The sequence below is a fragment of the Rhinatrema bivittatum genome, chromosome 6 (assembly GCF_901001135.1).
Source record: "Rhinatrema bivittatum chromosome 6, aRhiBiv1.1, whole genome shotgun sequence".
NCBI lineage: Eukaryota > Metazoa > Chordata > Amphibia > Gymnophiona > Rhinatrematidae > Rhinatrema > Rhinatrema bivittatum.
In genome coordinates, this window is record NC_042620.1 from 108,763,536 (window position 1) to 108,778,277 (window position 14,742).

At 42.7% G+C, this 14,742-nt stretch overlaps 1 protein-coding gene across 1 annotated transcript in view; it reads left to right on the top strand.

Annotated features, from left to right (window-relative positions):
• Nucleotides 1-14,742, top strand: part of MYO3B (myosin IIIB) — a 424,126-nt gene that overhangs the window by 121,267 nt on the left and 288,117 nt on the right. The window contains exons 6-7 of the mRNA XM_029607903.1: nt 2,123-2,239; nt 3,547-3,651. Coding sequence (XP_029463763.1) covers nt 2,123-2,239; nt 3,547-3,651 — 222 coding nt within the window. The remainder of the gene's footprint in view (nt 1-2,122; nt 2,240-3,546; nt 3,652-14,742) is intronic.

Below are 14,742 nucleotides of genomic sequence, written 5' to 3' on the forward strand. Positions count from 1 at the left end.
CTCTTCACTGTTCCAGCTTGCTAGGGTTTAGGGAGTGAGGTTAAGTTCTTTGTGAAAAGGGAGGGTGTAGAATAGTTTTAGGCACTCTCTACCTTGCCCCCTCTGCAAGCTGCAACCATGAAAGAAGGAAGAATTTAATAAACTGTAGCACGTCTGCTTTTTTGTTTCTCCTCTCTGCTTTAACAGACCCCTAAAATTGTCTTTGCTGTGAGTCCCTAACTGGAGCCAGGTTTTCCTCCTTCTGACATGAGTTGGGCTGGTTCAGAAAGGCAATGCTGCTTCCCTCCCCCTGCTGATGTCTTGTGGAGAGGAAGCCTCAGGGACACTGCCTGCTGCTTTCTCCTAGCTCAGCTTTCCTCTGCTGCAGAGGAAAGCTAGCTACAGTACAGATTAGGGCTGGCCAACTGGGAGATGGTGTGAGACTGGCAGATGACAGATAGGGTTACCAACTCTCCTAGGTCTATTGAACAGGCTGTTTTATGCATTATCTGTAATTATTCAATTTATGTGATCGTATTTTTGTGTAATTTGTAATACGCTAGTAGCAAATATTTCAGAGTAGCACATCAAATTATTTGTAAATAAATAATAAATCATTCAGACCTGGTTTCTTTCCTTTGAAATCCTGGAATTCTGATTTTCTCGTTAATTTTTCCTAAGAAAGTGAAAGCTACAAATCCTACATGCAGTGGGATAAAACCAGGACTGGATCAACCTCGAATGATGCGGCAGCCCTAATAACAAATAAAAAGGACCCCCCCCCCCACACACACACACACATACACACACTTATTTTGATGATGTGAATTTGGATAGTTTTAGGTTATTCTGGATATATTTTTACAATTGCTTTTAATGTTCTACACATTGGGTATGTGGTAGTGCTGTATTTATGTTTGCTCTATGTTCTGAAGTATTTAGCAGATACTCTTTAAAATGATTTCAGTGTTGCATGGGAGGAGCCCTTCCTTGCCCATCTCCATGAAGTTCACAAGCCAAACCTAAGTTGACTGTGACATGGATGTCCAGACCCCACCACCTTGCCAGTCTCTCCAGGTCTCAGACATCCCTGAATTGCCTTCCTCATCCCTCTAGCAGGAGGAGAGTCGCTTATCTCTTGGTGGCTTGCCCAGTTGTTCCTTCATGCTTTGATTCTCATGCAGTCAAAGTGTCAGGTGGTGCTGAGACGGTGCCATTTTTGAGAGCGATAGGCAAATTGGCAAGAGGTATAATGCCCCTCTCCTTGCCTGCCTGCAAAAGGATAGCCCTCTTTGGCAACCTTCCTACTACTTACCTGACACAACAAAAAGGTGTGTCAGAGAGCCAGTGGGGAGATGGAGGAGTAGCCTAGTGGCTACAGCAGCAGGCTAAGAGCTGGAGAAGGCAAGGTTCAAATCCCACAGATGCTCCTTGTGATCTTGGGCAAGTCGTTGCTTCAAATAAAAACTTAGGCCCCTATTTACTAAGCATTTTTTTTCTATAGACACAAAATGGGAGAAAACCTTTAATAAATAAGCTCCTTAGATTGTACGCCCACTGAGGACAGGGAAATATCTGAATGTAATTTGCCTGGGGCTACCAGTGAAAAGGTGTGAACTAAATTAAATAAATAGGGGGAATCAGGGAAGTCTCTGATGGTCAGGTGGGCTTCTGGGTTTATGTTGGGGAAGGAAGTTGGGTTTGGTTCTGAGTGGACTTGTATTATAGGAGTAATGGGAAGATCAGGGTATCTGTAGCCTTTTTGTTGGGTCAGATGGGTGGTAGGATAGTTGTGAAAGAGGCTAGTGCACTGTCCCTATAATACAGGATTGGTGTGCTAGCCTTTTCACTAACCCCCTCCGTTAACTTTCTCACATCTATGTGACCAGGAGAAAGTTAATACATTTTTGTGCATATAGGGATATGAGCTTAGCTCATTATCCCCCTCATTTAAATAATTAGCAAGTGCTTCGTTTTTTGCATCACATGGCAGCAGCATATTTTCTGGTGCACCATTGACTTAAATAATCACTGTACATCTATGCCGCAATAACATGTTAGTTTATCTTTGATATAATAATAATGTTGTTTACCTTTTCTTTCCATCTGAATAATTGCTGTGTAATTCCCATATATTTTTTAGGATACAATTATACATCAGCTTCAAACTCGGTATGCTGACTTACAGATCTATACTTACGTTGGAGATATTTTAATAGCCTTAAACCCCTTCCAGAATCTCAGCATATATTCCCCACAGGTGAGACCAGCATTTCATCATTCCTGCCATGTCACCAAGGAGTCCAGGCATGCCAAAATGTAACAATGTATTAATAAAACACCATAAATATATCTACTACAACTTTAGGACCAACATTTCAGTTCTAGCACAGATTATTTATCAGATGGAAATCATGTTAAGAAATGGAAAAATCTTGTTTTTAGAATGTGGAAAAGGAATTGACAATTAAGCATCTATTCTTGTCTCTGTGCTTCTCTGTATGACCTTGGGAAGTCACTTTCCTTCCCCGAGCCTTGTATCTCCAAGTCCCAGTCATGAAGCTGCTGTCCCATGTTGGACGCTTAGGACATGTTGCTTCAGGTTTACTTCCTCCCATACATGGAAGGTTTCTCAAGAATGAAAAATGGTTATACTTGTTGCATGTTACAGATCTCACTGGCAAGGTCAAAGGAGGCCTAGAGGTGGTCATCAAGTCTCTATATATTCCCTGGGAAAGGAAGAGGATGATATTTAGCACTGCTTGGCCAGTTAAGTTTGGACTAAACCAGCTAAATGATGCTGTTTCAATATTTGGGCATGGCAAGCAGCTGCCATTTAGCCGGCTATTTAGCAGTCTAAATAGCTCACTGTGGGGGGGGCAGGATAAGGGCATTCTGGGTCAGAGCTACATCAGGCTAACTAACAGGGTCATTTATCAAATCGCGTTATGGTGTTTTTGCATGCGTTAAGCCCCTTTAACGCATGCGAAAATGCCTTTAACGCCTGCGAAAGCACCATAACGCATGGTGCGATGCGGGCTGGGTTCACAATTTTGCGAAGCCGTATCGCACGGCTTTAACTGCACCTTTTTCATTTGTGTAAAGGGTCCTTCTACAACCATGGAGGGAGAGAGAGCGAAGAGACATATCTCTATGGGAGGCCCACCTAGTAACTGGAGGTGAGGTTTAGGTATTAGTGTAAGGGTTAGGGGCCACTTTGACATTCAAAATGAGACGTACGAACAGAACAGTGCTCTCTTGTGAAGATTTGATGACCATCGGAATGAGAAAACTCACCCAAAGGTGCTCGCTCTCTCTCTCTCTCTCTCTCCTAACTATAAGATAACAGAGAATATTCAGTGGTGTGGCCATGCCACTGAATATCTCGTCTAAGTTTGCCGGATAAGTTTATCAAGCTGGATAGTGGCTGAATATTGGTCTTGGTCTCCTGGCCAGAAAGGATATTATTTCATATTTTTGCTGTATGTACTACAAAATTATCCTTAATCACAGGAGTGTATGATTTCTTTTAATCCCTAGCATTGCTTTTATTTCCCTTTTATTTAGTTTTCTAAACTTTACCATGGCGTGAAGCGCTCCTCCAACCCCCCGCATATATTTGCTTCTGCAGATGCTGCTTATCAAGGCATGGTTACTTTCAGTAAAGACCAGGTGAAAATGAATTCTTATTATAAAATACATTTTTTTGTTAAATATGTAGTGCATAAGGAAATAGCATATTATGGAATTTTAACCTTTTTTAGCCTTCTTTATTACTTTTCATTCATAAACTAAGAAATAATGTAAATATAACAGTGAACCATTCCAACATGTACATGTTTTTAAAAAACGTTGCCACTGTGCAACTTCTCTTTAGAAGTCTTGCAAAAATCTGCCGAATTTGTCTATGGAATTGGCTTTAGACATCAAAATATTGCACAAAGATGCTGCGAGGAATTTTTTTTGGTAGATTCTTCGAAAATTCTTGACAAAATTATCCTATCATTCTGCTCTTATGTTTGTGTGGTGCCAATCTCTGCAGCATTTCTAGAGAGTATTTTCACTGCAGTCTCTAAAATAATCTGTTGACGACAACAGGAGAAAGTAATGGAATGAGTTTGGTCAGTGATCTGCAGAAAAAAAGCCTGACAGATAATTCTGCAACATACAACATGTATCATATATAATAATGCAAGAATGATATTGATAAGATTGAAAGGAAAATATGAACTATGGATGAATCATTTATGGTATCCATAGAAATTATGTAGATTAGATATGGTTAGTTCAGAAAAGTGACATCTTCTAGAAGTCATGATACCATGCTTTTATGAAAGTATTTAAGAAGAGTTTAAAAGGTTTTAACTCTTAGATGTTGATTTACTAAAGTGTGCCAAATTTTGCCAAGTCTGCTTCACATGTAAAGACAGCCACATAAGTCTACGACAGCTATTTGGCTGTTTTACAGTTCACTGGATAAACTTATCTGGCTAACTATAAGATAACAGAGAATATTCAGTGGTGCGGCCCATGCCACTGAATATCTCGTGCCGGATAAATTTATCCAGCTAACTTGCTGAGCACAATTTTCCCTTTTTATGCTCAGAGCAAACTTTGTGAAAACTGTTAGCTTCTCCTGTAGTAAACTTATGTGCATAAGTTTCCTCTGGTGAAATTTTATGTAAAATCAAAGTTAATGAGCTGTTGTGATGCAAATTAATGCAAAGCAGGTCATTAACTATGTTCATAGTACTAAAATATATGCAAAAGGGCCATCACTAATCAGCTTTCATTAAAATAACTATACCTCAATGAGTTATCTTTTTTGCGACGTTGTCCGTAGGAAATTTCTGTCCATAAGTTTTCTACTGGATTTATTTGCATATGGGTCCCAATAGAAACTTTATCCATGGAAAGTCTCAACTTCTATGTAAAATTTGGCACATTTTAATACATTGTTCCCATAGATTGTTCAAATTACTTGCTGTAGATCAAACTAGAAGGGCATAAATTGAAACTGAATAAACGCCCATTGACGTTAAAACCAGGTAATCATTCTTCACAGTAAGAGGTAAATTTTAAGACTTGCACATGGGTGCCCATGTGCACATGTTTGTCAGTGCACACAGATGGACACGGCGATTTTATAACATATGCATATATATGCGCGTACAATTGTGTATGACTTTATATTAATGCGTGCATGTGCGCACAAATGCCAACTCGAGTGCATGAGTGAGGGGAATTTTAGTAAATAAAAGAGCCAACGCAATTAACTGTTTCCACAGTTCGTTCCCAGTAAAGGAGAGGGCTTCTTAAATCACCTAGCAAACTTGCCTCCCTTTTACCCTATTATCCCTGACCCTTAAAAACACCACTGACTAGTCTAGTTTTTGTTTTATTACTTACATGCCATCCATAGCAGAAGTAAAGTTACGTGGTAGGGGATTCCGGTGCGCAATTGTGTGCATAAATAATTACACAAGACTTCATGCCTCAAACTTGGCCCGCCCAGACCCCACCCATGCCCCACCCATACCCCACTCCTTTTTGCTATTTGTGATTTATGCACATAGTGGGAAATACGTGCATACCCATGCAGATTTAAAATCTGCATGGCATGCGCTAGGCCGACTCACACACATATCTCCTGGCTTTGGCACACATAGGGGCTTTAAAATCAACCATTGTTTAAAACAGCCTACCAGTGGGCTGGAGTTAATTGAGGCATTTTCAATAGGGTTGGTTGGATGATTATCAGCTGTTAAGATGCAAAAACAGGAATTAGGATAACTGAAATAACTAAAACAAAATGAGTGTTTAGAAACTTATAAAACTGGTTTTCTATGACGATACAATTTTTTTCTGCTTAAATGCTGATTACATGTATAATTGCATACAGTGGATATAAGAAGTCTATACCTCCTTTTGAAATGTTCAGCTTATGTTGCTTTATAGCTTAGAAGTAAAATACATTAAAATAATGTTTGTTCCATTGCCTACTTATCCTACTCCACAATTGCCAAATGAAAATTTTTTTTTACAAAATGAAGTAGAAATAAAAACATGTAATAGTTTGTTTAGATAAGCGTCCACACCCTTTTTACTTCTGCAACAATCCTAAATACCTAAAGCTCTGGTGTAACCAATCATCTTTAGAAGCACAAACCAAGGGGCGGATTTTCAGAGCCCTGCTCGCCTAAATCCGCCCAAAACCGGGCGGATTTAGGCGAGCAGGGCCCTGCGCGCTGGTGAGCCTATTTTACATAGGCCTACCGGCGCGCGCAGAGCCCCGGGACTCGCGTAAGTCCCGGGGTTCTCCGAGGGGGGCGTGTCGGGGGTGTGTCGGGGGGCGGGCCCGGTCGTCGCGGCGTTTAGGGGGCATGTCGGCAGCGTTTTGGGGGCGGGTACGGGGGCGTGGCTACGGGGCGGGTGCCCTGGGGCGGTCCGGGGGCGTGGCCGCGCCCTCCGTACCCACCCCCAGGTCGTGTCCCGGCGCGCAACAGGCCCGCTGGCGCGCGGGGATTTACTTCTCCCTCCGGGAGGCGTAAATCCCCGGAGAAAGGTAAGGGGGGGGTGTAGACAGGGCCGGGCGGGTGGGTTAGGTAGAGGAAGGGAGGGGAAGGTGAGGGGAGGGCCTCCAAGGCCGCTCCGATTTCGGAGCAGCCTTGGAGGGAATGGGGGTAGGCTGCGCGGCTCGGCGCACGCCGGCTATACAGAATTCATAGCCTTGCGCGCGCCGATCCAGGATTTTAGTGGATACGCGCGGCTCCGCACGTATCTACTAAAATCCAGCGTACTTTTGCTGGCGTCTGATGCGCCAGCAAAAGTACGCCTATTCGCGTTTTTTGAAAATCTTCCCCCAAGTGAATTGACCCCAGCTGTGTTAAATTGTACTGATTCACATGATGATGGGATAAATTCAGCATTTTCTTATGGTTCTGTCTACTGAGTAGTGCATTTTAAAGCCAAGACTCAACCAAGGAGTTGTCCAAAGAATTCTGGGACAACGACACAGATTGGGGAGGAGGGGTGGATATAATAGAATTGCAAAGTTCTTAAATATCCCTTAGAGCATGGTCAAGAGGATTATTTAGTAGAGGAAGGTGTGTGGCTCCACCATGACCCTGCCTAGTTCAGGTTGTCCCTCCAAACTGGAGGACTGAGCAAGAAGGAGCCTGATCAAGTAGGCAGCCATGAGGCCATTGACAACTTTGAAAGAGTATAGCCTTCCATGGCCATGACTGTTCATAGTGTACATGTGACTACAATATCCCAAGCATTCCACAAATGTGCCCATTATGATAGGATGTCAAGAAGGAAGCCATTACTCAAGAAAGCCCACCTTGAATTCCATTTAAAGTATGCAAAGGAACACCTAGGGATATTGTAGCCATGTGGCAAAAGGTTTTGTAGTCTGACAAAACTAAAATATTTCTTTTTGGCTTGAATGCAGAGTGTTATATTTGGCGCAAACCCAGTACAGCACATCACCCAAAGAACACCTTCCCTACTTTGAAGCATGGTGGTGGAAGCCTCATGTTATGGGGATATTTCTTATTGGCAGGGACTGGGGAATTTGTGAGCATAGAAAGGATAATAAATAGAGAAAAATACATAAAATTTCTTAAGGAAAACCTGCTACCCTGTGCAAGAAACCTGATACTGGGACAGAAGTTCATTTTTCAGCATGACAACGACCCAAAGCATACAGCCAATGCTACACTGGAGTAGTTAAGGAACAAAAAGGCAAATATCCTGGAGTGGCCCAGTCAGAGCCCCCAACCTCAATTTAATAAAAAATATGTAACATAATTTGAAGATTACTGTCCATCAACATTCCTCCAGGAATTTGACAGTATTTGAACAGTTTTGTAGAGATGAATGATTGAATATTGACAAATCTTTGTGTAGAAAGTTGGTGGAAACCTATCCCAACAGACCCAAAGGATTTTCCCCCATATATTCATTCAGGGAGGTGCAGACTTATCAATTGTTGGATTTCATTTTTGTTTCTCAGATATGTACTGCTTTGTCCCCCAACAAAACATTTCTTGATCTGAAAGATGTGCCATATGATATGTTATGTAGGAAAAAAAAGCTTTTTTTTCTTTATCTTTATTCAATTTGAAAATTATTCCATAAGACAATCTTGTAAAAAAAAGTCAAGATTTTACAATAAGCAAAAGGAAAATACAATGCAAATAAAACATAAGAAATCCCAATATAGGCCACAATTATATATTTGGGGGAAAGGAGAAAGAAAAAAGAATTAAAGGAGAAAATAATGTTATAATAATTAAATTAGAAAAATCCTAAAAAGAAGGCATTAACGATAGCTGGGGCAATAGAACAAAGTCCTTAACTATTCCCTTCCCTTTCCTTTCTCATGAGGACACTAATAACGTTCCTCATGTCTGAAATGACCAAAGCTGCACAGGATCATAAAAACATAATTAGTCTGAGCATAAGAGCTTAATCATTTACATGGATATTGTAGCAAAAAATGAAGCCATAAGAGACCTGGTGTCCTGCCTCAGAGACAGAAATCTCTTTTGCCTATTCTGAGTGGTCCTGGTCACATTTAGCAAGACCAAGATACACTGAGCCATAAATTCTTCAGCAGCTTTCTGAAAATATAGACCAAATACAGTGTCCAGGTCTTGTAACACAAGTGAAACTAGCAATGTGGCGCTACTGGTTCTTACATTATCTGAGTTTGTAAGCGCAGAAATGTCCATATATGTCCCTGGCTGTACTTCAGTTGTTTCAACGCTGGAACCAGAAATCCTCCTCACTGGTAAAAAAAAAAAATAAATAAATAGATCTTATTTAGAGGAGGAAACCCCTCAGAGGAAATCAATAACACCTCTGTTAAATATTTTTCAAAGGTCTCTAAAGGAGACAGAGAAAATTCTAGGAAAAGTAAGAAAATGAAGATTTAATAACAAATCTGGTTCTCTAGAGTTTCCATATGCCTATGTACTAAATTATTTTCTTTAAGTACAGAAATATTAACAGCTTTAAGTTCCTTAAAACCTTAATCCACCTCTTTAATCTCTCACATATTAGTAAGATCAGGATCCTATTTTCCAGCCAGAGCTTTGATGGATTCATTAAGTTTAATAATTTTGTTGGAGATATTAGTAAAAGAAGAATCCAAATAAACCCAAACTGCCTAGATAGAATCATGGGAAAGGGGGGAGGGGCATTTAATCAAGGGAAGCCATCACTCACGCTCTGGAAGCTCCAAGGAAAGCCAAGAATCCACCACTGCAGAGACTTTCAAATGCTCTGCGAATCTGGCTCCAGGAGAACAAAATCCCCAGGGCTTTCTTCCAGTGCCTCCACTCAGTGGAATGACCCCCCATTACTATCAATACACGGTTCCCGGATGTATCCTAGAGCAGTGCTTCTCAACCCAATCCTCGGGGCACACCCAACTAGTCAGATTTTCAGGATATCCACACTGAAATGCAGTCTATTTCATGCATATTCATTGTGAATATCCTGAAAATCTGACTAGTTAGGTGTGCCCCAAAGACTGGATTGAGAAGGACTGTCTAGACTAGAGGATGGAGGTACTGAGCTCGGAGGAGGAGTAAGCGATACCTCATTTTCATCTGAAAAAGCCTCTCCCCGATTGATCTTGGAAATGGGAACATCCTCCCACAAGCCCACAGCTCCCTTCAGAAAGTCATCCATTTTCTGCTGTACCAAAGGAGTAGACGTAGCTTCAGGAAATTATTGTAATTTACCCTGGAATAGTGAAGAAAATCTTCAACTGAAACAGCAGCAAAGGTAAAACTATCTCACAGCAAGCAGACAACCAGAGCCACTCCACCATCTTTACTCCACAAGCTCATTTACTGTAAATGTATGCAAGTCTGATGCACTGACATACCAAAATGTGAAAAATGTTCAAATAGGTGTAGAATTTCTATAGCCAATGTATATACAGCGATAATCTCTAGACTATAGTGACTGCTATGATATTTCATGCACACAAGTCAGTGTCATAGAATCAAACTACCTGTCACCCACTGCTTTCTAAAATAAATGATGTATTTTCCATCATTTTGTTAATTAAAAAAATGTCAAACGAGTACTTTGGATCCCAGAAAGTTTCATAAACATGAATAGCTTTCAGAATGAAATCAGTCATGGCTTTAACTCTAAACAACTTCAACAGTAAGGGAGTAAGTTTAAAAAGGATTTGCGTGCATAACCTTGATTTATGTGTGTAAATCGGCTTTCGAAAATTATCCAAGAGGTGGTGGTGGTGGGGCGGTTGTGCCAAGAAAACTATGGATGTAACTCTATTATGCATTCACTTTTCCCCGCACTCAAAATAGGCATTTGGGGGGAGGGGTGGGGCAGAGAAAGCATTTACAGGACTATTTTTGATTTTCAGAAGTATGCGTATGCAACACCCATCACCCAGCACATAAAATAACGAGAGACTTTGGCCCCATAATGTGAGGGTCAGGATCACTAATTTATTTTGAGGGATCTAACGTTTGGGTCATGCAGATGGCGAAGTGGACCCTTTTGGGAAACAGTGGGGCAGAATACTTTTTTTCTGACTGGTCACGGAGTGCCTCAGCCATTCTCCCCCTAGATGAATCTGGTCCCTAAAAGTCTGTACCAGAGCTAGCATAAATAAAGTCTCGCCAAACAAAGTCACACCAATCCAAGTCACAACCAAACTCTAAACTTTTATTATCTGTGAATACCCAGCTAAGTAACTAGGTACGTATAACTTAGAGGATGTACAAATCATTCACTGATTTATTCAGAGTTCATGGGAAACACGGTCAGACAAACTTACACTGCAATAAAAATATCTGATACCCCAAAGGTTAAAGTACCATTCTTCCATTCCTCACTTGAACAGAAATTAGATCCTTCCCCATGCTTCATCCTTCCACTTTCTCTGCTCTTTACCTTGGAATATGGAGCTCTTATCACCTCCAGTCACTCACACCCAATTCCAGGGCTACTCACAACCTTGTGATCTCAGGAACCTCTCTTCTTTCATTCTGGTTCTCGCTCCAGGGTTCCCTCAGCTTAGGATATCCCTCCAACTAATTCTCCAGGATGTCTTTTCCTTGGGAGGCAGACCTGTCTCTTCTTCCATCCCTCTTCCCTTCCACTTCCTCAGGATAAAAGAAACCCCTACAGGGCCCAGTTTGTACTGGAGGGGTCTCCGGGCCTCACAAACCTATGGGCTGGCTACTCTAGGACAGCTATATCCTGGAGGTCCCTCTCTTTCCCAGCTCCATCTTAGAAAGGGCCACACCCACCAAAGGGACCCAGAGTTTATACCCTCCAAGGCAACCAATCAGATCATCCCATCATCTTAGGAGAAAGTTGAACCCACAATAAAGCCCTTGGCAACTTCAACTTAACACATCTCCATACCTCAGCTAGAAAACCATTGTTCTATATTATAACAAATCCCACCTAATGGTCACATGGTATAAGTGCAGGTAGAACAGACAATTTTTCCACAATACCTCAAGCAATAAGAACGTATGGGTTTCTGCCACCCAAAATATTGTATACTACTAGAATGAAAAAGGATACAAATTGGGGGGTCTCCCCATATGTGTAAATGTACCTGCAGATAGCTACACCTGCTCAGGAGCAGATATAACTTCCTGTGCATATGTGCTGGGGACACTCACAAATATTCAAAGGGGATTTATGTGAATAAATCTGCCTTGAAAATTCAGGCTAAAGTTTGCAAGTATTTTGTACCTGCAGACTTAACTGTACACGGGCTGCTGAAAATTATCCTCCTTATTGTGCAAGTTTTTAGAGGAAAAAGATATCAGATAAAATAGACTAAGGTAGAGCTAATCAACCCTTATCCTCGAGGACCACAAAGAGATATGGGGGTAGATTTTAAAAGAAGCGCGATCAGCCTACTTTTGCTTGCGCATCAGACTCAAGCAAAAGTACGCTGGATTTTAGTAGATACGCGCGGAGCCGCGCGTATCCACTAAAATCCTGGATCGGCGCGCGCAAGGCTATCGATTTTGTATAGCCTGCGCGCGCCGAGCCGCGCTGCCTCCCCCCGTTCCCTCCAAGGCCGCTCCGAAATCGGATAGCTACACCGGATAGCTACAGCGGCCTCGGAGGGAACTTTCCTTTGCCCTCCCCTCACCTTACCCTCCCTTCCCCTACCTAACCCACCCACCCGGCCCTGTCTACACCCCCCCCCTACCTTTGTCGGGGGATTTACGCCTCCCGGAGGGAGACGTAAATCCCCGCGCGCCAGCGGGCCTGCTGCGCGCCGGGCCGCGACCTGGGGGCGGGTACGGAGGGCGCGGCCACGCCCCCGGGCCGTAGCCACGCCCCCGTACCCGCCCCCAAAACGCTGCCGACACGCCCCCGGAACGCCGCGACGACCGGGCCCGCCCACCGACACGCCCCCGACACGCCCCCCTCCGAGAACCCCGGGACTTACGCGAGTCCCGGGGCTCTGCGCGCGCCGGGAGGCCTATGTAAAATAGGCTTCCCGGCGCGCAGGGCCCTGCTCGCGTAAATCCGCCCGGTTTTGGGCGGATTTACGCGAGCAGGGCTCTGAAAATCCGCCCCATGGTGTTTAGGTTATCCACCATATTGAAATTTAACTGACCAAATATTTTCCAAGAATATTCAAAATGTTTTGTAAACCATTCCTGTTTGCAGCTGTCAAGAACTGAGGTCTGGAATTAGTCTCCCCACACTAGGGAAAAGTACTGATCTTGGATCTTAAGATGACCACCATATGTGGTGTTTTAAAAATATTTTTTACTCCTGCTGATATGGGATACTGATGCACAGTGTTTTCTAAATTTTATTTTGTGTTCCTATGGAATACTACATAGAGATAGCTTTTAGATTCTTATATAACCCCAGATCCACCTAGGGTCATCTTCCCAGCCTTGGGGAGCACTGGGGTTGATCTCCTAAGATGGGGGAAAAGTCTCTGGGGGTCATGGGCTGGGGGCAGGAATACCTGCAGGGCCAGTGCTGGGCCAGGGACACTCCCAAGAAATAAACCAATGTCCATAACAATTGTGCTCCAACATAAAAATACTTTGCTGCAAGTAATTTAGAGTAAAACATGATGAAACAGCATTAAAAAAGTTAAAGTAGCCAAATGAAATTACAGTTCCTAATCAGATCTTCTTTCCTCCCAACAAAAAACAATACTTATTTCTCATTTCACAGTCTCTTCTTCAGTCTATCCTGGACCTCTTTTCCTTTCCAATATCACACTTAGTTACTCACCATTCTGATCAACTCAAGGAAGAAATCCTTCTGTTCTGCGGATAGGAATCCTTTCCGAGCTCTGTAGCAAGTTCCTGCTGGCACCGTTTGTCTCCTGGTCCAAGGCAAGTTCCCTCCACAGTTAAAGTACGGCTTTCTTTCAAAATCTTCAAAGCTGCATCACAAAAATCGTATTTGTCTTCCCTTCGAACTTCCTCAGACTCTGGGAGAGAATCTGTGCCTGAATTCCTGCTTCTCCACCCCTGTAGCCCTGAAAGAGGGTCACAGTTGCATCCTCCTTTTAGCTCTGAGACTCTGTAGAAACCCCAGACCAAGTAGAGTCAGGGCTTTTATAACCTTCTTCTTAAACCGAGCACAGAGGTGCTATAAAACAAGCTGTCTGTGAAAAGGTGTGTGCCACACCCTCTGACCAAAAGATGACCTTTAGTCACTGAAACCTCTCACATCCAATGACCTATACCTATAGCATCTTCTATAGGAGGAAAAGCACCACCTTACTACAACAGCACAATATCACGTCACTTCACTGCACACTTTACAGAGTTCCCATAAGGGGAAAATCTCCACTTTAACATTGCACATCCTTAGACTAGCAACATTTGCACTTCCTGGGCACTCAGGGGCCACACTTACAAGAAAGCTGGACTTGATGGACCTCTGACCTTCTTTTATATTAAGCAATTTTGTAGCTTAAAACCACGGCAGGTATTTGCTCCTCTGCCCACACCTCTGTCCCTGCACTCACATTCCCAGTCCTCTTCCCCCCTCCCAAACTGGATAGTAGGAGGAAAGCAATACTCTGTTTTTTGGCTTTACCTCTGCCACTGGCCCATGTTTGCATTTCATTCCTCCACCCCAGGGGCTTTATCCACTGGACGGCTGCCCCTTCTCACCCATCTCTAGCTATACCCCCTGATGTAACTATGTGACTATGTCTCCCCCTGCCCCTTTTTAAATTCCCCACCCCAAACAAGATGCCCAGATGGCAGCAGGAACTAGCTAGACCTGAGGGCTGGAGGGATGTTGCCTCTGAGACAATCCTTTAGCATTGGTCTTTATGGCCGATAGGAGCTACCACTCTAGTGACAGCTGCCTCTCCTCCTGGGGTGTGAGCAGCTCTGATTTGTTGATTTCTCATTTTCCTTCATATAAGTCTAGCTCAACAGTATAAAAGGGAAAAAAAAGCTTTAGAAAAAAATCTGAACTGATAAAGCTTTCAGTAATTTGATGTAACTGCATAATATTACCTGCGTACTTCTTCCCACCCCTCTCATAGGGATGATTATCCTTGCACATCATTTTTTTGTTTGTAATATGTTTATTGAATCGCAGCCCACAGAGAACAATACCATAGTACAACAATAAACATTGCAACAGGATTCTGACATAATACAAAACAACAGACAATCAAACTGAACAATTGAACAATGAGCAATCAGAAAAACAAGATAATAGCCATGGTACAGTCTAGGGCACGTA